This window comes from Metopolophium dirhodum, chromosome 1, assembly GCF_019925205.1.
Source record: "Metopolophium dirhodum isolate CAU chromosome 1, ASM1992520v1, whole genome shotgun sequence".
Lineage (NCBI taxonomy): Eukaryota > Metazoa > Arthropoda > Insecta > Hemiptera > Aphididae > Metopolophium > Metopolophium dirhodum.
This window is the reverse complement of record NC_083560.1, coordinates 144734454-144759631: the sequence shown is the minus strand read 5'-3', so window position 1 is coordinate 144759631 and position 25178 is coordinate 144734454. Positions and strand designations below refer to the sequence as shown.

Below are 25178 nucleotides of genomic sequence, written 5' to 3'. Positions count from 1 at the left end.
TCACTACTATCCACCGCATTCAATATCAATCATACGCCGATGTTATTTTCAGTCGTTACGTCAAGACAGTTGCCTTCAGTGTGTTACGTAGACTGCATCGCTGTTTGCCAATGTTTTCATTCTATATATTAGTATAGTCTATACTGTATAGATTTCCGTATTTATTTTAAAATCGCCGTACGCTGATATTATTATCGTTGTATGGACTGTGTAATAGTTTTCTATCGTTTTCGGTAGAACACGTCTTTTATCGATTTTGATTTTTATTTTATTAACTGTTGATTGTTGGCTGGTTTAATCATTTAAAGCCGTAATTGATTGTACTATTTATTAAATTATTTACTATTTATTTAATTGATTGTACTACTTTCATTTTTAAAATGCCTCGACGAAAGTTAAACATTGGTCGATCTCAGAATGATGCCAAAAGAAAGCGTGTAGTACGTAGAGAACGACAAACAAATAATGATGATGTTGTTAATGACAGAGGTTCATGGTCGAGAAAAGATTATTCTGCTATGAACTATGTGTTAACGGTGGATTACAAAAATGACCCATCAGTTTTTATAGGAAATCCTACAATAGTTTGCCAGTTTTGTTCTGCTCTGAGATGGAAAGACGAATGCAAAACCTTATGTTGCTCTAATGGCAAAGTAAAATTAGATGATATAATTATACCACCAGAACCATTGAATTCCCTTCTTAATGGAAGTCACACAAAACATAAACAATTCACACGCGAAATTCGTTCTTACAACAATGCTTTCCAAATGACTTCATTCAGAAGCAAGCAGGTAGTTCATAAAGGGTTTATGCCTACCTTTAAAGTACAGGGTCAGGTTTACCACGTTGCCGGCAGTCTTTTTCCACATCATCCTGATGACCATAAATTTTTGCAGATTTATTTTATTTCCGATCCTGATACACAAGTATCAAAACGATGTAACAGAGAGATCCTCGACAGCATATTAATAAGATCCCTACAAGACATGTTAAGTCTTTTAAAACAGCTATTGAAAGCGTTCCTTCTAATGTTACAGACTATAAATTGGTAATTCACTCTAACAAAGTTCCAATCGGTGAACATCGCGGTCGTTACAATGCTCCGTCAACGAGCGAAGTAGCCGTTATAATTACAGGACAACAATTCGACAAAAGAGACATTGTACTGCGATGTCGTGATGACAATCTTCAAATAATTTCTGAATTGCACCGATCCTACGACAGTCTTCAATATCCATTAATGTTCCCCTACGGTGAAGATGGATACTCGATAGATATCCCTCAAGTCGATCTTGTTACTAGAGTTCCTACTAAAAAAAAAAGTTTCATGTATGAACTATTATTGCTATCGCATAATGGAACGCCAGAACAATTCAAATCATTTACTTAGATATGGCATGTTATTTAACCAAGTTGATCAGTATGCCAAAATCGAATCTGAGCGTTTGGCGTTTATAAGACACAATCAAAAGACATTACGTGCTGAAAGTTATATTCATCTACAGGACGCATTGCGCTCAAATGAACAAAGCAATAACATTGGACAATTAGTTATATGGCCATCATGTTTTACGGGGGGACCGAGGTATCTTCATGAAAAAACACAGGATGCAATGACTTACGTAAAAAATTATGGTAAACCAGATTTATTCATCACGATGACATGTAATCCACACTGGCCCGAGATCTTAAATAATATCCATACTAATTCAAAACCTCAAGATAGATACGACATAGTAAATCGAGTTTTTCATTTAAAGGTGCAAAAGCTGTTAACTCTCATTAATAAACATAATATATTTGGCCCTTCACGGTGTTATATGTATACGGTTGAATGGCAAAAGCGTGGGTTACCACATATACACCTTCTTCTTTGGCTTACAAACAAAATCCAACCAGACCAAATTGACAGTGTAATTACAGCTGAAATACCAAATAAAGAAGAAGATCAAGAACTGTATGATATTGTTGTAAAGCACATGATTCATGGACCATGTGGGGCTTTTAACCATAACTCACCATGCATGATTGAGGGGAAATGTTCTAAGAAATTCCCAAAACAATTTCAGAGAAATACCTCTTCTGGTGACGATGGCTATCCAAAGTATAGAAGATTATCACCCGAAGAAGGTGGAAAAATATGTACTATTCCAAATCATGAAATTGACAATAGATGGATTGTACCCTACAACAAACTTTTGCTTAAAGTATTTGATTGTCATATTAATGTAGAATTATGTAGTTCTATAAAGTCGATAAAATATGTAACTAAATATATTAATAAAGGCAGCGACCAAGCTACGTTTAGCGTGCAGTCGAAGTGGACCAATATCAGTCAGGTCGCTACATTTGTAGCTCAGAAGCAATTTGGCGGATTTTATCATTTAGTATACACGAGAGAGCACCAACTGTTATCCATTTCGCAGTTCACTTAGAAAATGGTCAAAGGGTATATTTTTCAGAAAGTAATGTAAGTGATGTTGTTGATAATCCGCGAGATACGACACTAACAGCGTTTTTTAAATTATGCGCAAAAGATGAATTTGCTAAAACGTTGACTTATGATAAAATTCCAAGTTACTATACATGGAATCAGGTTGGTAAAAAGTTTAATCGGCGTAAACAAGGAACTGTGGTGGAAGGGCACCCTGGCGTCAAAAAAACCGATACTCTGGGCAGAGTATATACAATCCATCCTAACAATACCGAGTGTTTTCACTTGAGGATGCTGCTCCATATAGTTAAAGGTCCAACTTCTTTTCAAAGTCTTCGCACAGTGAAAAATTTCATTTATGACACTTTTCAAGGTGCATGCAAAGCGTTGGGTTTATTGGATGACGAGTCTCATTGGGAAAACACGCTATCAGAAGCGTCTATATGTTGTACACCTAAATCACTAAGATGTTTATTTGCTATCATGCTAACGTTTTGTCAAATTACTGATCCTTTGAAGCTTTGGCAAAATTATCGTGAAAGTATGGCCGACGATATACTGCATCGAAAACGACAGGAATTGTCATCAAATGATATTAGTTTTGACCAAAGTATATTTGATGAAGCTTTATTTGAATTAAACAAAGAAGTGGAAGTTTTATCGGGAAAATCTATAGTACATTTTGGTTTTCCCTTACCGATAAACATAAATAGAACAACAATTAATATTGAGTGTTTAAGAGAGAGAAGTTATGATCAACAGCAACTATTACTGTCCGTTCAAAATGAAAATCAATTAAACCGTGAACAAAGAATTGTATATGATTCAGTAATGTCGTCTGTTAACAATAATGAAGGCAAAATATTATTTTTAGATGCTCCTGGGGGCACGGGTAAAACTTTTTTGATAAATTTACTTCTTGCAAAAGTAAGATATGGTGGAAAAATTGATCTTGCGGTAGCGTCATCTGGCATTGCAGCTACGCTATTAGTAGGGGGCCGAACAGCTCATTCTACATTTAAACTTCCTTTGAAATATGATAGTGACGATATTACGAGTGTCTGTAACGTTTCAAAGCAAAGTGGTACTGGTAAATTGATGCAGGACTGTTGTCTAATTATTTGGGACGAAGCGTCAATGTCCCAAAAAACTTCAGTTGAAGCTTTAGATAGAACGATGCGAGACTTGCGTCATAATAATAGTCCTATGGGTGGCTGCACAGTGTTGTTCTCTGGAGACTTCCGTCAGATCTTGCCTGTGGTTACAAGAGGGACAAGAGCTGATGAAGTCAACGCGTCTTTGAAAAGATCCTACTTATGGCCTTATATAAAAATATTAGAATTTAAAACTAATATGAGAGTGCTATGTACAGATCAAGATAATATAAATTTTGTCAAAGATTTACTTTTAATAGGCAAAGGAGAATTTCAAGCAACGAATGATAAAATAAATATTAAAAGTTTCTGTAATTCAGTACCCACTATAACAAAATTGGTTCAAAACGTGTACCCGAACATTTAAAATATATCTTCTAAATCATTGAAATGGTTTCAAGAAAGGGCTATTTTGTCACCAACAAATGAGCAAGTCGACAAAATAAATGATTTGATTTTATCTAGGTTTGACGCTCAATCACAAATGTACTATTCAGTTGATACAGTTTTAGAAAAAGAGGATGCAGTCCATTTCCCAACTGAATTTCTTAACTCTTTAACACCTCCTGGAGTCCCACCACATAAACTGATTTTAAAAATAGGGGCACCTATTATTTTAATGAGAAATTTGAGCCCACCCACACTTTGCAACGGTACAAGACTACAAATCAAAAAATTAAGAAGTTCATTACTCGAGTGCATAATATTAACAGGCTGTGGTAATGGAAAAACTGTTTTAATACCAAGAATACCAATTATACCCTCAGATTTACATTTTAAGTTTAAACGTATTCAATTTCCCGTTAAATTAGCATTTGCAATGACTATAAATAAAGCACAGGGACAAACACGTTGCTGGAATTGACCTAAGCGTTCAATGTTTTTCTCACGGTAAACTATACGTCGCCCTGTCACGTGTGACATCCAAATTTAATTTGTATATTTTTGCCCCTGGTCCAGAAAAAGTTGATAACATTGTTTATAAAGAAATTTTTTAAGTCTTTGAATAATTATCAAAATACTGGCATAATTCATCTTTTGTTCCATCCATAGTTATACCTACAAAATGTACATACACAATTTACATACATCTGAGAAATCTTGCAATAGCGAAGCATTGCCGGATCAGCTAGTATAATATAAAAATAATAATAACAATAGTCAATAAGTATGTCTTAACAATATAAAAATTTTTTTTAATGAAACAATAAAATTACATATTCAACAAATTTGCCATTTTTGTATTCTTTTTGGACAATTCGTTTATTATTTCATTATTGTTTAAATTAACTAAAATATCTTTTTCGACAGACATAATCAAAACTGTTTCCAGTTTAGATTGACTTAAACAATTCCTTAGTCTATTTAAAACATACTTTAATTTTGAAAATGTGGTCTCACATCTTACTTGACTACATGAAAGCGTTAGACATACTTATACGCCATATACAAGTTTCTATATGCATTTGAATGTAAATTATATTTTTGTAGAACTTGGAAGCAACAAATAATGCAATTTTTACAAGCTAAATTTTCATTTAATTTCAAACACAAACTGGTTGAAGATGCTGTATTATTCTCTTCATTTTTATCTTCCTCATTGTTTTCCTGATCATCGTCATCATTTATAGTGATTGTAGCAGAAGCAATGTTTTTCATTTTTGGCTATTTTTCTATAAAATCTTTTAATTCAGACTGTATAGATCCTGGACTTATATTGGAATCAAATTTTCTAAACTTTTTACTAATCCATTCAAAGGCTGTGCTTGGTAAATGATTAGTGAAATATTCTGGAATTAAAAACTGTAAATCATTATAAAGTTGACTATGTGTTTCAAACCGTTTTTTTAAACTTGTTATTATTTGATCATAAATAACATTATATACATTAATATTGAATTTTAGCATTGGGTCTGTCTGAGCCTCATCATCAGCTATTTTTCCCGGCATCTTCTTTTTCTTTTTAATTCTTTTCATGGGAAACTTTTCTTCAATATTGTATTCTAATAATTCTATGTCATCCATTTTACAATTGGCCCATTCAATAAATGTCCTTGTCAAATCTTTAATATGATTAAAGTCTCTGGCTTTAGACTGAAAGTACTAATTGTTGTTTTTACCATGCTAAATGCATGTACAACATTCATTCCTTTTGTCTGTAAATATAATGATAATGGTGTAGTGTATACAACTATTTCTTGAAAAATATGTGCGGTTAGGACAGTTTCATATTTTAAAAGACCATCAATAAAACATTTTGCTTTAAAGCGCACATCTTGAGCAAATCCATTTGATTCATAAATTTCATTTAATGTCTGTATAATTTCAGCATACAAGCATTCATTAGGATTTAAATAGGTACCGAATACTTTAGTTAAGCATCTGTCTTTGGCCCACCAACGTGTATCTCCAATACAAGAAATAAATTTATACTTGCTATTTTCATGTCACTTGTTCACTTCTAAGATATGATTCTCTGACAAACACCGCTATTGAATTAAACAAACCAAATAATGTAGTACTTTCATTGCATACTTGAGTTGTATCAATCATAACAAGATTAAGCAAATGTGCATAACACCATACATGTGCTTGCTCAGGTGATTCTTTATTTAACCATGATGAAAAACCATTGTATTGACCCCGCATATTACTTGCACCATCAGTAGAGCTGCCAATACAGTTTTTAACATCTAAATTAAGATTATTCAATGCTTTACACACAATATCACATAGATTTTTACCTTTCCCGCTTTTACAATCAACAATAGCTAATAGTTTTTCATTTATATCATCAGTCACAAACCTAATAATAATTGCAAGCTGGTCATGCACATTAATATCTTGGGTAGAATCAATTTGTATTGTAAAAAACGGCGCTTTTCTAATATTTTCAGCAATAGTTGTTTTCATTAAAGATCCAATTATTTCTATAATATAATCTACAGTGGTTTTTGATAGAAAAGTTACCAGACCACCAGGTCGGCCTGGTCTAGATACAGTTTGACGATTTTTAGATTTTTGACTTTTGCAAATAGCTCTATCTGTATGTTCTTTAAGAACTGGATCATATTTAGATAAAAGCATAACCATCTCTAAAAAATTCCCGTGGTCTAATCAAGGATAATTTAATGTGTATGCCGCTTCTGCATCCTTGGCACCACGGTAACTTAGACCTCGCTTACCAATTAATTTTATAATATCGATTAGTCTTTCCAAAACCGCCTTGTTTCTTTCAACGTCATATCTCTTTCAACTAGTAAATCTTGAGTTAATGTCAGACATGTTAGAATTAAGTAAAAATGCTTCAAAATTGTTTTCATGATTTTTTGATTTTTCGTGTTCGCTTATTCTAGTATACAAATACTACGTCTAAACGACGAAGCCAAACAACTTATTGTAAACCGATTATCTTCAGCACTAAATGCTAAACAAAATGTACAGAAAAATAAATTGTTAGACTTTGAATAAGTAAGCCACGTTTGTTTGATTGTTAAATTTGTTTCTTTTCGAAAATAAGCCTTCATAGGATGAAACGTGATGCCACTTAATGGTTGTATAGGATGAAAATTAAAAAATGACTGCAAATTTTTTGTTAATGGTTTACTAAAATAATTTAGTGAATCTAAAACGTTATCAGGTGTCTTACTTCTTGTATCCACATCACTTGGATAACTCTAAAGTAATAATATTAATAAACATTATGTGAGATTGAATTTTTATACACTTTTAATTATTAAAAATATTATATAGTTTTACCTGATCAACTATAACTGTTTGGCATATGTTTGTTATGTTAGTATCAAATGAATTATCATTAAGCTCATCAATGTTTGTAGAAAGGCTGGAAGTCTATAAAATATAAATTATAAAAAAATAAATAACTAAATTTACTTGTTCATGTTATTAAAAACATTTAATATATTTACAGAGCTGTACTCAACTACAACGTTATCAGGTGCCGTACTTCTTGTATCCACATCACTTGGATAATTCTAAAGTAATAATTAATAAACATTATGTGAGATTGAAATTTTATACGCTTTTAATTATTAAAAATATTATATAGTTTTACCTGATCAACTATAACTGTTTGGCATAATATTATGTTTGTTATGTTAGTATCAAATGAATTATCATTAAGCTCATCAATGTTTGTAGAAAGGCTGGAAGCCTATAAAATATAAATCATAAAAAAATAAATAACTAAGTTTACTTGTTCATGTTATTAAAAACATTTAATATACTTACAGAGCTATACTCAACTACAACGTTATCAGGTTGCAATGCTTCACTAGATGTCTCAATTAATTCTAATAGTTAAAATAAAAATAATTTTGTATTAATTCAATTTTATTTATATGATTTAATATTTAATAATTAACTTAATAATGCAGTTTTTTTGAAAAATCACCCATGTTAAATTGAAAGTTTAAAAAAGAACAATTACCTTTACTTATTACTTACAAGTTACAAACCTAATTGTATAGTTAATTATAACCTAATTATACAAATTATAAATTTGTAATCATCGTTTTTAATTTAATTTAATCAATTTGCTATTGATTATAAATATAACAAAATATGTATACACCTCCTAATTGAGTAGGTATAAAAATATTTAGTACCTAAGCTAAGATAAGTCATGACAATTATACTGAAAAAAGTATTATCTATGTAATAGGTAACGTTTTTTTTATTATTCTAAAAACGGACATTTTAAATAATTTAAAATGTAAAATTATAAAATATTTAGTTTTTTTGATAGCAAATAAATGATTGGGCATGAATCTAGTTAAATGAACAAACTGCTTGTGCTAAATACTAAAATACTTGTTAAAATGTATTACTATAAATTAATGTAACAAAATTACCTGTCACAACTGTACCTACTATAAAAGTAGGTGAAGTAGCTGCTAATGGTTTTGCAGTTGAAAAACAAATTTTTTTTTGTTTTGGATCATTTCCAGCAGCTATTATGCCAAGTGACCATTTAAGTCTAGCCTTTTCTGCTCCTCCTTTCGGACGTTTTATTGTTTTCTCATAACAATTCATTTTTAATTTGTTCAATTTTACGAGTCAAAAGTAAAACAACACTTATGGATAAGAAATTGGAACTGATGACAAAATAATAAATATTATGGACTATGGTGGTCAATATGTTATCAACAGTCTATTTTTAAACATCGCTAAATGTGTCAGCACAGAATTATTCTGTGGTATCAGTGTAAACATACATTTGGATAATAAGACCTAATAACCGATAAAAATAATAATAATAGACAATAGCTTACACAACTAGCAACTGCCTACTAGATGTATATTGTGGTTTAATGGTTTACATTATGTTTATTGGTTTATTACAATATTATTACATCTTAAGTTGTTACGAACTTATCGTATATTAAACATGAATTTATTTTCACCCGTACTCTGACACGACGGCCCATCGCCCAAAATTTAAGCGGCCCACCGAGATTTTCTCGGTAGCTCGCCTACCCAATCCGGCCCTGGCCTCGTGTCGTTATTTTCCTCATATCGAATGGCCAAACAGTAGCACGCAAATTCTCTTAAAGTGTTTCGACTGCGGACATTATTCCGTCGAGGGCCCTCTTGCAAGTTCCCGTTATGCCAACCGGCCTCGCTGTACGGTAAAAACAGTGGGATCCGAGTGACACGATCCTCGAGAAAGATAATGAATTTTAAGTTAAACCAAAGGTCTGTAGTAGCTGAGAGTTAGTTTATTGAGATACATTTGTGTTGTGTGTACACAATTTGTATAACTCTAAGGTCGGCTATAAAATTGTTATATTAATTATGAAGTATATTATTTACTGTGAAATCAAAACTGTCAAAACTCTATGTAGGAGTTATTTATTTCTATATTTTTATTATTATGATTGTGTTATGTGTATAGCAAGTACCTACATAGTGTTTTGTAGAACCACAAAAGAAAGGTAATATATAAAAAATAAATATAATAATAGTGTGTATCATCACGGAATTTTTAGCCTTATTTATTATAATATTATTCCCCGAACACCTATTGCTAACGTTGTTGACAAGTCAACGCACTTTTATTATTATAACCATTATACTCTTTTTCAAATGAGAACGCACCGGGTCGCGCATCGTTATCAGAGGCGGAACCACAAGCCCCTCCCACAAAATTAGTAATTAATTTCTGATTAGTCGCCAATGATCGGCTACTTTCGACGCCGCCGGGCATACAGAATGTTCAATTATTATTATAATTATTATCTACCGCATCATACTGTTGCACGCCACAGAATATTATTATTTTTATACTCAAATACGTAAACACTTACGGATTATTATTATTCATTATTTATTGATGTATTTCTTATAGTATACATATTGTCGATATTATGGCATCGTGGTAATATGGTATCTATAATAATACCTATCTATTTTAATTCTTAAAACAAAATTATTAAATCGTCCATAGCAGTGTAGTAAGCAAGTTACTACTTAACAATAAAACAAATTACACAGGTACATAATTATACTATACTATAATTTAGATACTGTAATTCGGCATAAATCGGATAATAGAAACGGAGATAAGGGTTCTTTCTGGTTAGTAAATAATATTACACTGGCGCAGTCGAAAAAAGGAGGTTCAAGGAGTTAAAGACGAGGCGAGCAGTCGAAGCGGTGGATTTAAATTTCCAAAGGCGAGTCTAGCAGTCAAGGCGGCTACATTCAACTTCGAAGATCCAGTACCGACGCAGCGGCTACACCACGTCAGCAGCTCCACGGAGGTAACAGTTAAGGTCTGATCAACCAAGGCGACGCCGGAATCAACGAACAATTCAAGACGGGCCAGCAGACAAGCAAGGAAAATGAACACAGCAGTGGCGACAGCATTGTTGTGAGTATATTAATTAAGTGAAGATAGATAATTAAATTAAAATTGTATAGCTTGAAGTGCACGTCTCACGTTGATACATATATGTCAGCGTTAATTTTATACTTGGTGGTGGTGTAAAATATTAGGGAAAAATATTCGAATAAAAATAAATAAAGAAAAAAAAATAGGAAACAAGCTTGGGAAGAACTATATACGTATTTTATGATAGACAGCTGTAGACTGATCTAGGATTTTTATGGTAAATAGACGGCAAGGACCGATCTAAGATTATTTTGTGATAGGCAGCAGGGACTGACCTAATAAATTAAAGTAGACGGCGATAGGCTGATCTAGGAAATTGATGCACGCGCGTAGCATTTTTGAATTATATATGAGAATAATTGATTAAAGTGAAATATTGAATTTTGAATTGAAATATAGAATATAATTGTTGAAAGAAGTTAAGTGATATATATTGAAGAAAAGAGATTTTGAATTAAAAGGCAGTAGATGACCTTGTTAAAGTAATTGACGTCAAATTTTGAAAAGTTTTGAAAAAAAAAAGGAATTAATTATAGGGGGCCCCTAGGATAAGAAATAGTATAACGTTACTAAGAATAAGTTGATAGAATAATTATTAAAAAAAAAAAAAATAAATTGTTAGTGTTTAGATAATTAAATGGTAAAGCGCGTAAATTAGGAAATTAAATCATTTAGAAAAAAATTAGTAATAAGAAAAATAAGGGATAGGAAGTCGAATATTATTGGAGGTATTTACGGAATAGCTAACCGTGGATTGTTTCTTTTTGTTATAATATTCGAGCGTAGTACGAGCGCGTACGCATAAAAACATCGCGGAACATGGCGAGGGAAACGGGTGAGGGGATGCCGTATCGAAATTGAACACGCGTAGCATAGGCGATCGAACGTTTTACGTGTTATTAGATAGGTACTCATCCATATCCAACGTACGACGCGCGTTTACGTAATTTCTTTTTATTATTTGTGCATGATAGTTATTTTATAAGTAATAATTTTTACGTATTATTAATTTTGGTGACGGTAGTTACGTATTATTAGTTTATAAATCAATAATAGTATATACATGTAGAGTAAATACTTTTGGTAATTACTCACGCGGATAGGATATTAATAAATTTAGTAGATATCATTTATTAAAAATTATATATATGTAATGTTTAGATAAATATATGTCAGAATCCGATGGTTCAGATATTGACACTAGTTCTGCGGACAGTTCAATAAAAGTTGAAAAATATAAATCTAGGAAAGAATTATAAGAGGCAATTTTAAAAGACGCTGTAAAGAAAGAATTTTTAGAACAAACTAGGAAACACATAGTTAAAACTGAAAAAACTATTAAGGAAAAGTTAGTAGGAACACATAGTTTAACAGAACAGATAGGTACCGCGCCACGAAAACAAACCGTAGGTCGTTTAGGTACTAGGTACTAGACTCAAGCGTAATTCACGTGCAGTTAGAGTCAGTGGTTAAGAAAAAAATGAGTAAAATAGATTTAGATAAAGCAATTGCTACGATACCTATTTGCACGGGCAAAAAGGACGTAGCCGAATTTATAAATATTTGTGAAATCACAATTAAGGAGACAACGGAAGCAGATATACCGATATTGTTAAAAATAATTACTTCTAAGTTAACAGGAAATGCGTTAGAAGTAACAAAATATCGAAATTTAGAAACATGGGGAGCTATAAAAACAATATTAGAGGGGGCCCCTCTATTCGGACAAAAAGTATCGGAGAGGGCCCTATCAATAGCTTTAAACACGGCACGTATGGCCGAGGGAGAAAGTGTGGCAAAATTCGCTAGTAGAATCGAAGAGTTATATTATAAACTCTGCGCGGCAAGTACGGTAGGTCTATCTCAGGCCGAGGCAGATATAGTGAAAAAACAAACAAAGAAACAGGCAATGATCATATTTATGACAGGGTTACCTCATCACCTATATACAGTACTGAAAAGTCGAAATCCCAGTACATTGGAACAATGTTTCAAAACGGCGATCGATGAGATGCTCGAATATGAGTCAAAAGTAGAAATGGACAAATTGCAGAGACAAATTGGTAATGGAAAACAGGCAGACGTCAATAACGAGGAAAAACGACAAAATGGTGGTAATGCAAATAACGCAGTTAATCGCGGAGGAAACAGTAATTCAAATCAAAGCAATAGAAATAATAATTTCAACGGATATAACAACAGATATGTTAATCACAACAACCGCAATAATTATGGGAATAATAATCAGAGCGGATATGGCTCACACATGGTTAATCGCGGCGGTTATCGAGGCGGAAACGGCTACGGACGGAATTTCAATACCAATAATGTACAACAAAATAATATTAACCGAGGCACCGGATGCTACACTTGTGGCAGATTTAATCACATAGCACGAGATTGCTGGAGCAATCGACCTAATGCGCAACAAAATACGTAAGGTCAGGTGGGGTAAGAGCCTAACGGGGCTAGTGCCTAATTCGGTTATAAAAAATATAATAATTCAATTTTAAAGTTTATTTCATGAAAACTACAGAGTTTAGAAATAATCGAATGTTGTGTTATGTTGGCTACACTGTAAAATATCAAACACAGCAGTCATCACTATCCGAAGAGGTAATCAGTTATTTACTCGTATTTTTTTTAATCGACGATAATTCAGCGGACCTGTTAGTCCATCAAAACTGCTCAGAATTATTTAAAATTAGGTAAGTAAATGTTATTTTATGTTTGTAACATTATTTCATATACAAATTATGCTAATCATTTGATACAAATAAGTATTAGCCGATTATGCACTTCCCACGTACAAAACTTCACATGGAGAATGTGCGACATGATTTACGGGGAAAATGCGACATGCATTGTCGCACTTGACCCATTCATATTTATTTTGAATTCAATGTGGTTTTTTTTATTATTTAGGTTTTAAATGAAAAAATGGTTCGAAACTACGTACGAAAAAGTGACAGAGGAGCTACTTATTCAAAAGAAAATTTATTGTATGCGGTCGAGCAGATAAAGAGTGGATTAATCACAGTAAATGCTGCATCTGAAAAATATGCAATACCTCGACCTACCCTGTATGATCATATTAAGGGAAGACGTGGTATGAAGTCGGAATCAATGGGGCGTCCAACAGCACTGGGAACTGCTACAGAATCCAAGTTGGCTGGTTTACTAAAAGTAATGAACAAATACGGTTATGGACTGAGTCGCAAAGAGGTATTGAATTTAGTAGGAAATTATGTAACTAGTTGTAATATTAAAACTCCTTTTCGTAATGGATATCCTGATGAGGATTGGTGGCTTGGGTTTTCTAAAAGGCAACAACTTAGTATCAAAAAGCCTCAAATTGTTGAACATTCAAGAAAAAAAGCATGTGATCCGTTCATAATTTATGGGTATTTTGATTTATTATGGAAAACATTAGTTGAATTAAATCTTATACACAGACCGGATAGAGTATGGAACTTGGATGAAACGTCTTTTTGTCATGACCCATCAAAAACTAAAATTGTAGGTGGGATAGGGATATCTACTACACGTACTACACATGGCTCAGGTAGAGATAACACTTCAGTGCTAATGGCATGTAGTGCAAGTGGTCAAAAAGGTCCTCAACTTATTATATTTAAAGGCAAAAGTGTATGGGATAAATGGGTAGGAGAAACATCTTTCTTTCCTGGTACTACATTTGCAGCTACCACAAATGGGTGGATGGAAAAAGAAGTTTTTTATAATTATTTTGAAAAAAGCTTCATTAAAAGTACAACATGTGGATTTGAAACTAATTGATACTGCTATAAAAAATAATGTAACAATAATGTTACTTCCACCACATTCAAGCCATTTGTTACAGCCGTTAGACCTAGCTGTTTTTAAATCTATAAAAAATGAATGGGATAAAATATTATGCTCTTGGTGTAGAAATCACCAGGGACAAAAATTGCCTAAGTCAGAGCTTTCTAAAATAATTTGTAATATTTGGACAAAGCTTGATCCACAAATTATAAAAAATGGATTTAGAAAATCTGGGATATATCCAATTAATCGTACTGTTGTTGAACGTTCCAAATTTTACCCTCTGAAGCTTTCCAGATATGATGAAAATTGCCAATCAGACATATTATTACATGACTTGTCTTCGACAAGTTATACAACTACAGCAGAAGAGCCTTCTAAAAGTTATACAACTACATCAGTTAATATCGATACTGCAGAAGAGATTTCTAGAAATTATATAACTACTGATGTAGCAGAAGGGCCTACAGGCTATATTGATATTACAGAATGTTTAAGTGCTGAAAATTCAACTGTTTCCAGTAATAATTCGTTTGAAATACTTTTACTTAGTTCAATGAAACAAGCCACATTTGAAAAACAAACAAAACGAAAAATCACAGGTGGTGCTTCTGTTATTACTTCAGGAGAGGCAGTACAAATCTTAAAAGAAAAAGCAAATTTAAAAAACATCCCAAAACATAAAACTACAAAAAAAAAAATTGAGAAAGAATTTTGTACTGAGGGAGGTATAGATGATGATATTCAAAATATAATAGACATAAATATTGATAACTATAATGAAGATCAGAATTTAATATTATCTGACAATGAATGCAACCTATTAGATGATTTAGAACTAGAAGAACAAGAAATGGCTGAAGAATCTTATTTGCATCGTACAGTAGATAACATAGGTGACTGGATATTGGTGAAGTATATTGTTGGAAACAAGGGGAAAAAAATCAAACACTTTGTTGGCATTATTAAAGATAAGACGGATACTAATCTAATTGTTAAATTTGTGAAATTAAAAAAAGAACTTAAAAATAGCTCAATATTTGTGTATCCCGTTATTGAGGATATTGATAAAAATGTTTTAGTTGATAATATAAGTTGCCGTCTCCCATTACCTAAAGAGGGAAAAGGGGGTGAATTAATATTCATGGTAACATTTAGTCAGTTCAACTTAAAATAATTATTTAACGTAGTAAGTAAGTTACTATTTAACTCAAAAGTCTGAGTATAATTATGGGATATCGTTTTTTTTTAGATATCATTACATTTTATTTGTTATATATTATTTAATAATATAACTCAAAAGTCTGAGTATAGTTAAGGGATATTGTTTATTTTTTAGATGTTATTACATTTTATTAGTTATATATTATTTAATAATGTAATTCAAAAGTCTGAGTATAATTAAAGTAAGTTTTTTTATAGTTTTTTTTTATTTATATATGTTTTATTTATTTTATTTGTTATATATTGTTTAATAAAGTAGGTAACTCAAAAGTCTGAGTATAATTAAGAGATACAATTTTTTTTTTAGATTTTATATTTTTATTTGTTTTATATTATTTAATAAACTAACTCAAAAGTCTGAGTATTGTTAAGAGATCTATGTTTTATTTTTTATTTTTTGTTAAATACTTAAAAAGATTTTATAAAAATTGTTTGTGACTAAAATATGTATGTTTTAAAATACCTATACAGGTTTTAAGTATGTTATTAGTTAACAATTACACTTTTAATACATGTTATTATAACAATCAACACTAAAAAAAAACTAATGGTCTGTCAAATTTTGATAAATTAAAATAATTAAATTCTTTGAACGGAATTTTTTTACAGATTTTCATTAGTTTATGGCACTTGCCCCGGCTAAGGAATAGCTAGTATACAACTGTATAAAAATTACTGATTTTGCTCTTACCCCGGTAGCAGGGAAAGTGCAACATTTTTTTTTTTCATTCAATAATTATTTTTCAACCAAAAAAATTATCAAAACACTTTTTTGAATACAAATTTGAATTCCTGATACGTTCATTAATATATAAAAAAAAAAACAATGTTCCTAAAAAGAATACAGTAAGATATATGTTCCATTAAACTGAGATTTTGCAAAACGGCGTTGCTGTTACCCCACCTGACCTTATAACAATAATCGTGTAAGCGGCACGCGCAATGCGAACAACAACAATAATGTTCGTAGGGACAATAACAATACTCAGGGTGTACTTTGCAGTTACTGCAATAAGATAGGTCATGAAATTTCAAACTGTTATACAAAACAGAAAAACGAAAGAAGCACGTCGGGAAACGCCAACGGACCATCACCAGTGGGAGTCAGATTGGTCCAAGAAATAGTTCAAGACCCACACACAGGATTTTCCACATCACAGCAAAATTAATAGACAACCACATTACTTTAAAATCACCCAGTTTTAATAAGAATCAAATTAAATTATTAGTCGATACTGGGGCGGATCTAAATATAATTAAAATTAATGCATTAAAAGGAAACACTGAAATTAACGAAAACGAAAAAATATATTTGAAAGGTATCAATGAAAAAATAGTTTCTACAATAGGAAAAACAGAAATAGAATTAATAATTAATAATGAAGCATTCGAAACACAATTTTATGTTGTAAACAATATTTTTCCGATTCTGGCAGACGGAATTATTGATAATAAATTTCTAATAGATAATCATGCAGTAATAGACGTCGCTAATAACACGCTAACAATAAATAATAATAAAACCGGAAGCGATAGTGATATCTGTTTTACATTAAAACCGCGCTCAGAAACAAATCGATATACCCGATAAAGAAATGAATAATAAAAATATTTTAATTAATAAACAAGAATTAATACCGGGCGTATATTGCGCGAATATTTACAATCCAGTCAAAAACAACAAAATTACTATAAGCATATTAAATATAATATCTGAAATGACGCAGGAAATAAATGTAGGTCAAGCGCGTAATATTTCATACGACACGGATGTTTTGACAGATAGCGTACGGTGTATAAACACAATTGATACTTTTTTTTTTTTTTTTCAGTTAAATCGAGGACCGGAGGAGGAACCGCGTGAGCATTACTTCCCCTCCGGGAGCATTACTTCCCCTCCGGAGCATTACTTCCCCTCCGGGAGCATTACTTCCCCTCCGGAGCATTACTTCCCCTCCGGGAGCATTACTTCCCCTCCGGGAGCATTACTTCCCCTCCGGAAAGCATTACTTCCCCTCCGGCAAACACAATTGATACTGAACGCTCGCGTCGGGTCAGGGCGTTGATACGTACTGATCATCTTCAAGTTCACGAATATAATTCGATAGTAAAAATATGTGAACATTACGCGGACATTTTCTATTTAGAAGGGGATAATCTTACGTGTACTACGGCAGCAGAACACGTAATAAAAGTTCCTAAGGATTTGAAACCGATTTATAAAAAACCATATCGTTTACCGTTTTCACAACAACCGGAGATAGAAAAACAAATAGGTCAAATGATGAAAGATGAAATCATAGAAAGATCAATGAGTCCGTTTAACGCACCATTAATATTAGTCAAAAAGAAGGAGGACGCCTCGGGGAAACAAAAATTCAGAATAGTTATCGATTTTAGGGCACTTAATGAAGTAACTTTAAATGAATTTCACCCATTACCAAATATAACGGAAATATTAGACCAATTAGGACAATGTCAACTGTTCAGTTTGATAGATTTGAAATCAGGATATTTCCAGGTACCTTTGGCTAAAGAATCAAAAGAACTTACGGCATTTTCAACGGGACAAGGGCATTATCAATTTAAACGATTAGTTATGGGTCTAAGTTCAGCTCCGGCGACATTTCAAAAAATGATGACAAACGTGTTATCAGGGTTAATAGGAATGAAGTGTTTAGTATACCTGGATGACATAATAGTGTATGCTAAAAATTTACAAGACCACAATGAAAAATTAATAGACGTATTCGAGAGATTACGTATACACAATCTAAAAATAGAACCGGACAAATGTAGTTTTTTACAACGGGAATGTTTATTTTTAGGTCATGTAATTAGTGACGAAGGAATCAAACCGGACCAAGCGAAAGTTAAATCTGTAAAAGATTTTCCGGTTCCTAAAAATGTTAAACAAATAAAAAGTTTTTTAGGACTTAGTGGGTATTATAGAAAATTCATAGTAAACTATAGTGCTATTGCTAATCCAACAGTGAAATTATTAAGAAAAGATGTAAAGTTTAATTGGGACGAAGACTGTCAAAAAGCTTTCGATAAATTAAAAGAAATATTGTGTTCAGAACCAATTCTACAATATCCAGATTTTACAAAACAATTTATACTAACGACAGACGCTAGCGGTAGGGCGCTAGGTGAAATATTATCTCAAGGTAAAATAGGATCGGATTTACCAATAGCTTACAGTTCTAGAACTTTAAATAGGGCGGAATGTAATTATTCGGCAACGGAACTGGAATGTTTGGCGATTATATTCGGCGTAAAAACATTTCGACCGTATTTATATGGTAGAAAATTGTTGAGGCCTTTGTCATGGGTATTTAATTTAAAAGACCCATTATCCCGATTGGCAAGGTGGAGACTACAATTGGAGGTATACGAATATGAGATAGTATACAAAATGGGCAAGTTAAACACCAATGTCGACGCGTTATCACGTATGTATAATATTACGGAAATTAAGGACGAAAGTTATGATAATTTTATGCAAAAATTTGAAACAACAGTAATATCTAATAAAGACGTTAAGGAAGTACACGGCGAACAAATAAATAGTCCGTCGGAGTACCACATAGTATCTGAAATCGAAAAAAAAAAAAAAATTAAATGAATGAAAAAAAAAATTTCAAGTTAGGATTAAATTTTTATAAAATAATATGCAAATACTTAAAGGAACATATTAGCATATATTGGCGTAATTAACATGGTGATGGAATAAGAAATATATTAATCTAACTTATTTAAAATATAATTAACATGGTAATGGAAAAATAAAATATAGTACACACCACTATTTTATCATATATATATATTGCACGAAGAAAAAAATATATTGTAATAGATTTTAAGAATTCATGTTATATTAAAATATTATTACACATATTATATTAACACTAAGATAAGATTATTGATGTAAACAAAAACACAAAAAAGAATATATTGTTAATCACATAAGATACTAACCTAGATAATAAGCAAAATATATACTGTAATATTGTGGATTATAATCTGTATTTTGTCAATAATAATTAATATGGTGGAATGTACCATATAATTATAATGATGTATTTAATGTAAAACATAACATGTAAACATGTAATAATTGAATGTAATGTAATAATTGATATATGTAAAATTTGTAATCATAGGAAAGTGCTTGGACTAATGGAGGAAGTTTGAGTTAATTTTTCTCATTTTAGACGATAAAAATCAACTTTTAAAGGGGGAGATGTAGTAAGCAAGTTACTACTTAACAATAAAACAAATTACACAGGTACATAATTATACTATACTATAATTTAGATACTGTAATTCGGCATAAATTGGATAATAGAAACGGAGATAAGGGTTCTTTCTGGTTAGTAAATAATATTACATTTTAATGTCTTGTTTAAGAAACGGATATTAGGAACTCACTGAACCATATAATTGCTCTGTATACGACAAATGTTCAAATATAAAAATATGAAACAATAGAATGATTATTTTTATTACAACGCTGTACACGACGATAGTCATTATAAAAATATTAAAATTATATTAAAAAGATTATTTCAAATTTAATACACAGAATTATACTGGAAGTCATAAAATGCGTGGGCTGGAACGATGTTCACACAAATCACATCCGTGAGCCGAGATACAGTATCTATAGGCAAGGGGTACGGGGAACTTCATATAAAAGGGAGCCCGAATCGGCCTGTTTTCAGACGTGTACTACCACCCATTAGTGCGAGCACCTTCACGCCACTCTGTACAACATTATTTTGGACTTAAAAATTTATCGAACAATATAATAAAATTCACAATAAACAACATCTGTCTTTTATTTATTCATCAACCACGACTTCAACATCAAATATAGTGTCTGCGACCTGCATCTATAATATCTTGGCAGCCACTTATCTACTATTAGTACTACGATAGTAGGTACCAAGCGGCCAAGCATATTACAGCAGTCGTAGCAGGCTGTGGTGCCAGTTCACCACAGGGACTTGTTGAGTCCATCGTATTTACCTATAGCAGAGTAGGGCGTTATTCGAATGAAATTTTATTTAGATGATTATTGAGATAACATTTTATTCGAATAAATAATTAATCGAATACATATTTATTCGAATAATTATCTAGATAAAATTTGGCCCAACTCTGACCTATAGTATAATATATATTGTGTACGTCCGGCGGCGGGCCGCACGAGGTTATTGTGATGAGAATGTACGTTTTGAAATTCGAACATTCATAGCAGGTCGGCGAAGATTTCGTACACATTTTTGGCGATAATATACTTGGTGTGTTATTAATTATTATACAGGGTGATTCAAAATTTATGTTACAGCCATTTTAACATATAAATATTCAAATTAGAGAAAAATATATGATAAAAAAGTTTTTTGATTTAAAAAACATCTATTATGATTTCACAATTTTGTAATTGTTAACAACATTTTAGTGGGGTTTTGGGGGGTCAACTTTATAAATTCAAATAGAAACCTATACTTTTTTTGCAATCATAATGTGGGGGAATTTGTTTAATGAATTTTAGTGAATGAACAACATTGATTAATGCAAAGCTCGATGCTTGAGAGCTATTCAAAGTTTTAGAAATTGCGTTTTAAATGCTTAACCACACAACGCACGCCGACAGGTAGCAAAATAAATGGTGTTCTCATTTATTGCTATCATACGATTCGTATTTCTTCCGCAAACCCGTATATCAGAATAAAATTAATTATAATTATAATTTGTTTGTCAACGTTTAACCCCAAATACCAAATATTTATGCAGGAGTGCAAGGGTTGACCTGGGGTACTCCGTGAACCCAGCCAAAATAATGTTTCGGATCTCTGTTTAAAAAAAATACTTAAATCCATATTAAGTATTGCAAATTATATTTTCCTTAAAAAAAACCCTAGTCTTTAATACATTTTCCACTAGACTTAAAATTGACATTAATTAATAAACTAATAATAGTTTTCCTCGTCATATGAACATTGAACATTTAAAATTGCAATGGATCAAAACGTATAAAATAAAAAATATTTTAATCAATATTTTATTTTGCTGTTACTAATTGATTGAAATACCGTTTATTTATAGTAAAGAAATATGACATCGATAACAATGTTTGATCTTATCGAATAATAGTCTATTTAGTACCTACATACATTCATGTACCCGTTTGGAGATAATCTGTACATTTACAATCCGTATATGTATTTCTTAACCATTGCGTTTTATAAACTCAAACCGATTTCATTCGATTTTATTAGAATTTATACATATTTTCTAATATTTCGTTAGTCTTTAAAAGTTTTTTATTTTCAAAATGTTTGCGGCATATGTTTCCAATAACCCGACTTTTACTGGGTCCGAATTGGATTATTATGGTAGCAGAAGCCGCCGAGTCAATTGTCATTGAAAATGAGGAATTAAAGCAAGTAAGTACCTAGTCTATTATACAGACTACACAGTATTAGTAGTGTTACAGTTAGATGTAAACGAATAATTTAGGATTTAAATTAATTTAACGTTTTTCATCAAAAAATATTTTTTATTACTCGTGAATTAAGGTTTAGTTTTCAGTAGGTAGTTTTTTTTCTATATTATTAACTAGTTTACTCTATTTCTTTACAAAAAATAGTATATATACATAATTATTATGTACATAACCTGACAATATTAAGTCATAAATACAAAAAAAAAACGAACAAAAAATAAATAACAATAAACACTTAAATACACTTGTATTCTTAAAACATTTTTTTTAGAAAAATTATGAACTTATTTCCAAGTCAACTGTATTTTTAAATGAAAATGAGGCATACGCTGAAGAGGTCAGCAAGTTGGAATTGCAAGAAGTTAGTATTTCAAAATAAGTAATTATCTGTGAATTTAAAATACCAAATATGATAACTTTTGTTTACAACAAATACTTTTTATTTTGTTTTTTTTTGTTTATTTTTCAATTAGAAAGAACTTAAAAAAGAAAATTTAGAGTTACGCAATCAAATAAATATATTGGAAAAGAATATAATTTTTGAAAAAGAACAGGTAGTAGTAAGTATTAGTACAAATATACATAATATTATTCAATATGTATGTGAATACAAATACATAAAATTAAATAATAAACATTTAATTTATTTATTTAAATTATAATATGGTTAATTTTCAAATAACTTAGTAACTTCCTATACCTACAACCTGATACCTTTAATTTTTTTTAAGCAGACAAATTATTTGTATAAAAAACACTATCAGATTTATATGTATGTATATTATACATAAGTGTATTTATATGTTTATATGAATAGCATGACACAAATTATTATAACTATGATTTTAACATATATGTATGTATGTAATTTTTAATATTTAAATCTAGTAATTATCACATTTTAAATCCAAATAGAAGCAGTTTTAAATAAATGATTATACAAATATCAGTAGAGTAATAATATGATCTTTATATTCTTTGGTTTTGGCAATAAATCCAATATTTATAGTCAACTGTAATTTTATGTATGTTGTATCTAGGACTCTTTGAAGGACACAAATATCGAACCAATAATAAAAAATTCGATAATCCTAATTAATAAAATGGTCAGCGATAAGATGAACCAAATTGAGGATCAAGTTTGTGCTAAATTTGAAAATTTGAAATTTGGTCGATCATCAACTGTTAATAAGCCAAAAGTTCAAGAACATGTCAAAATTAAATTATTAAATTATAACTCAATAAATAAAAATGTAAATATGCTTATATGTATAGTGTGTTGAATGGTGGTGCCCAGTTCATTCAACATTTGAAGAAATAGTTAAAACGATTAAGCCTGAAACCGAAGATGACATTAAAATAATTCGACGTGCAAAAGCTAGAAATGCATACTGGAAGAAGGGTGGTCAGGTACACAAAAATGTGTAACATACTTAAAAAAAAATATCAAACAAAATATTGAATGTAATTATACGTGTGGTATATTGTATGCATTTTATTTTAGATTCGATGCTGTACAAATGACAGAATGAAAACTAACACCACATTGTACGTGTTACCATCATGTTGGCCAAAAGAAAATGCTGAACAGAATGCTTCTAAAAGTTAGAATAAATACATGCTTGTACAGGTTAAATATTTATATTTAAAAACCATGTTACAGGACAGTTAAGCGTAGATTCAACATCTTCAATAATGAAGCCCATGACCAAAAAAATTACAAATAGTGACCTTTTTGACGTTTTTAACTAACTTGTTAATATTATTTGTTTATTTTAATAAACACATAAATTATGTATCTTTGGCATTTTATATTTTATATTTATAACTAGAATTCTAATTTGCAATTAGAAATTTGTATTATAAATCAAACCTACATTAATACATTATTAAAACTTGTCAGTGGAAAAATGGTAGAAAAACAAATTAATTGTATTAATAGATTTATTTACAATGTATGTTGGAAAGTTATTTTGTCTTATAAATATGTATAAGCAAGTGCTCACATGAAAGTCATATCTAGGTTTTTACAATAGGAGATAATCAATGTAATCATGGTTTATTGAAACAGGGCATTCAATTTGTATGTAGTTACCTGGACATTTGGTTTACACAACTATGTAATACACACATATTATTATCCAAGTTTTAGTATAATTTTTGTAAGAAATGGTTAATTTTTCTTATGAAGAACAAATTGATATAGTTCAAATATTTTATGAGTGTAAAAAAAATAGTAGACATTCTGTGGCAGCATATAGGGAACAGTACCCAGATAGACGTATACCATCACACATGACGTTTAAAAGGTTAGTGGATTCCTTAAGATTTAAAGGTAAATTTCCTGATGGTAAGCATGATCTACAAAAAAAACAAAATACCAAAAACGAAGAAATTGAAAACCAAATATTTATGTATTTTGTCGAAAATCCACATTTTTCAATAAGGGAAGCTTTGGTTTATTTTAATATTTCATACAGTCGTAAACAGAGAATTTTGAAAAAACAAAAATGGCATCCCTTCAAAATTACCTTAGTACAACAACTAAGAGTTGGTGATACTGATAGAAGATTGAGTTTTATTCAATGGCTAATAAATAAAAAAGAATTAGAACCTTTAATATTTAATAGTATACTATGGACTGATGAATCAAAATTCAGGACAAATGGAATCTTGAATCGTCATAATGCTCATTACTGGACCGATGAAAATCCTCACTGGATAAGAGAATCCAAATTTCAAACCTTCCATGGAGTAAATGTTTGGTGTGGGATTATTGGCGATCAATTAATAGGTCCATATTTTTACAGTGGTCAGTATTTTTTTTAATTTTCAATAAAATATTAAAACTGACATGTTATGTAATAGTTATAGTTAACTTTTTGTAATAAACTAATAGGAACACTAACTGCTCAAAAATATCTTGAGTCTCTCCAGAATACACTTCCGGTACTACTAGAAAATGTACCACTAGCAACTTGTCAACATTTATATTTCCAACAAGATGGTTGTCCTGCACACAATGCTTATCTGATTCGACATTATTTAAATGAAATGTTTCCTGGAAAATGGATTGGTACTTATAGCTCTATACCTTGGCCACCTAGAAGTCCAGATCTAACATGT

General features: G+C 31.0%; 5 protein-coding genes across 5 annotated transcripts; all 5 read left to right on the top strand.

Moving 5' to 3' along the window:
- The first annotated feature begins 1400 nt into the window (after positions 1-1400).
- Positions 1401-2438, top strand: LOC132933113 (uncharacterized). Its single transcript, XM_060999440.1, has one exon. It carries the CDS (start codon positions 1401-1403, stop codon positions 2436-2438), a length of 1038 nt encoding a protein of 345 aa, XP_060855423.1.
- Positions 2439-2728: 290 nt separating this feature from the next.
- On the top strand, positions 2729-3958 carry LOC132933112 (uncharacterized). The gene has a single exon (XM_060999439.1). The coding sequence runs from the start codon at positions 2729-2731 to the stop codon at positions 3956-3958; it is 1230 nt and encodes a 409-aa protein (XP_060855422.1).
- Positions 3959-4075: 117 nt separating this feature from the next.
- Positions 4076-4456, top strand: LOC132933111 (uncharacterized). The gene has a single exon (XM_060999438.1). It carries the CDS (start codon positions 4076-4078, stop codon positions 4454-4456), a length of 381 nt encoding a protein of 126 aa, XP_060855421.1.
- A 7825-nt stretch (positions 4457-12281) lies between these two features.
- LOC132933109 (uncharacterized protein DDB_G0289917-like) lies at positions 12282-12947 on the top strand. The gene has a single exon (XM_060999437.1). It carries the CDS (start codon positions 12282-12284, stop codon positions 12945-12947), a length of 666 nt encoding a protein of 221 aa, XP_060855420.1.
- Positions 12948-14333: 1386 nt separating this feature from the next.
- Positions 14334-15488, top strand: LOC132933108 (uncharacterized). The gene has a single exon (XM_060999436.1). The coding sequence runs from the start codon at positions 14334-14336 to the stop codon at positions 15486-15488; it is 1155 nt and encodes a 384-aa protein (XP_060855419.1).
- The last annotated feature ends 9690 nt before the right edge of the window (positions 15489-25178 follow it).

Excerpts from the sequence above, each read along its gene's own strand:
- LOC132933113 (XM_060999440.1), top strand. The coding sequence starts at position 1,401 with ATGTTATTTAACCAAGTTGATCAGTATGCCAAAATCGAATCTGAGCGT.
- LOC132933112 (XM_060999439.1), top strand. The coding sequence starts at position 2,729 with ATGCTGCTCCATATAGTTAAAGGTCCAACTTCTTTTCAAAGTCTTCGC.
- LOC132933111 (XM_060999438.1), top strand. The coding sequence starts at position 4,076 with ATGTACTATTCAGTTGATACAGTTTTAGAAAAAGAGGATGCAGTCCAT.
- LOC132933109 (XM_060999437.1), top strand. The coding sequence starts at position 12,282 with ATGGCCGAGGGAGAAAGTGTGGCAAAATTCGCTAGTAGAATCGAAGAG.
- LOC132933108 (XM_060999436.1), top strand. The coding sequence starts at position 14,334 with ATGTTACTTCCACCACATTCAAGCCATTTGTTACAGCCGTTAGACCTA.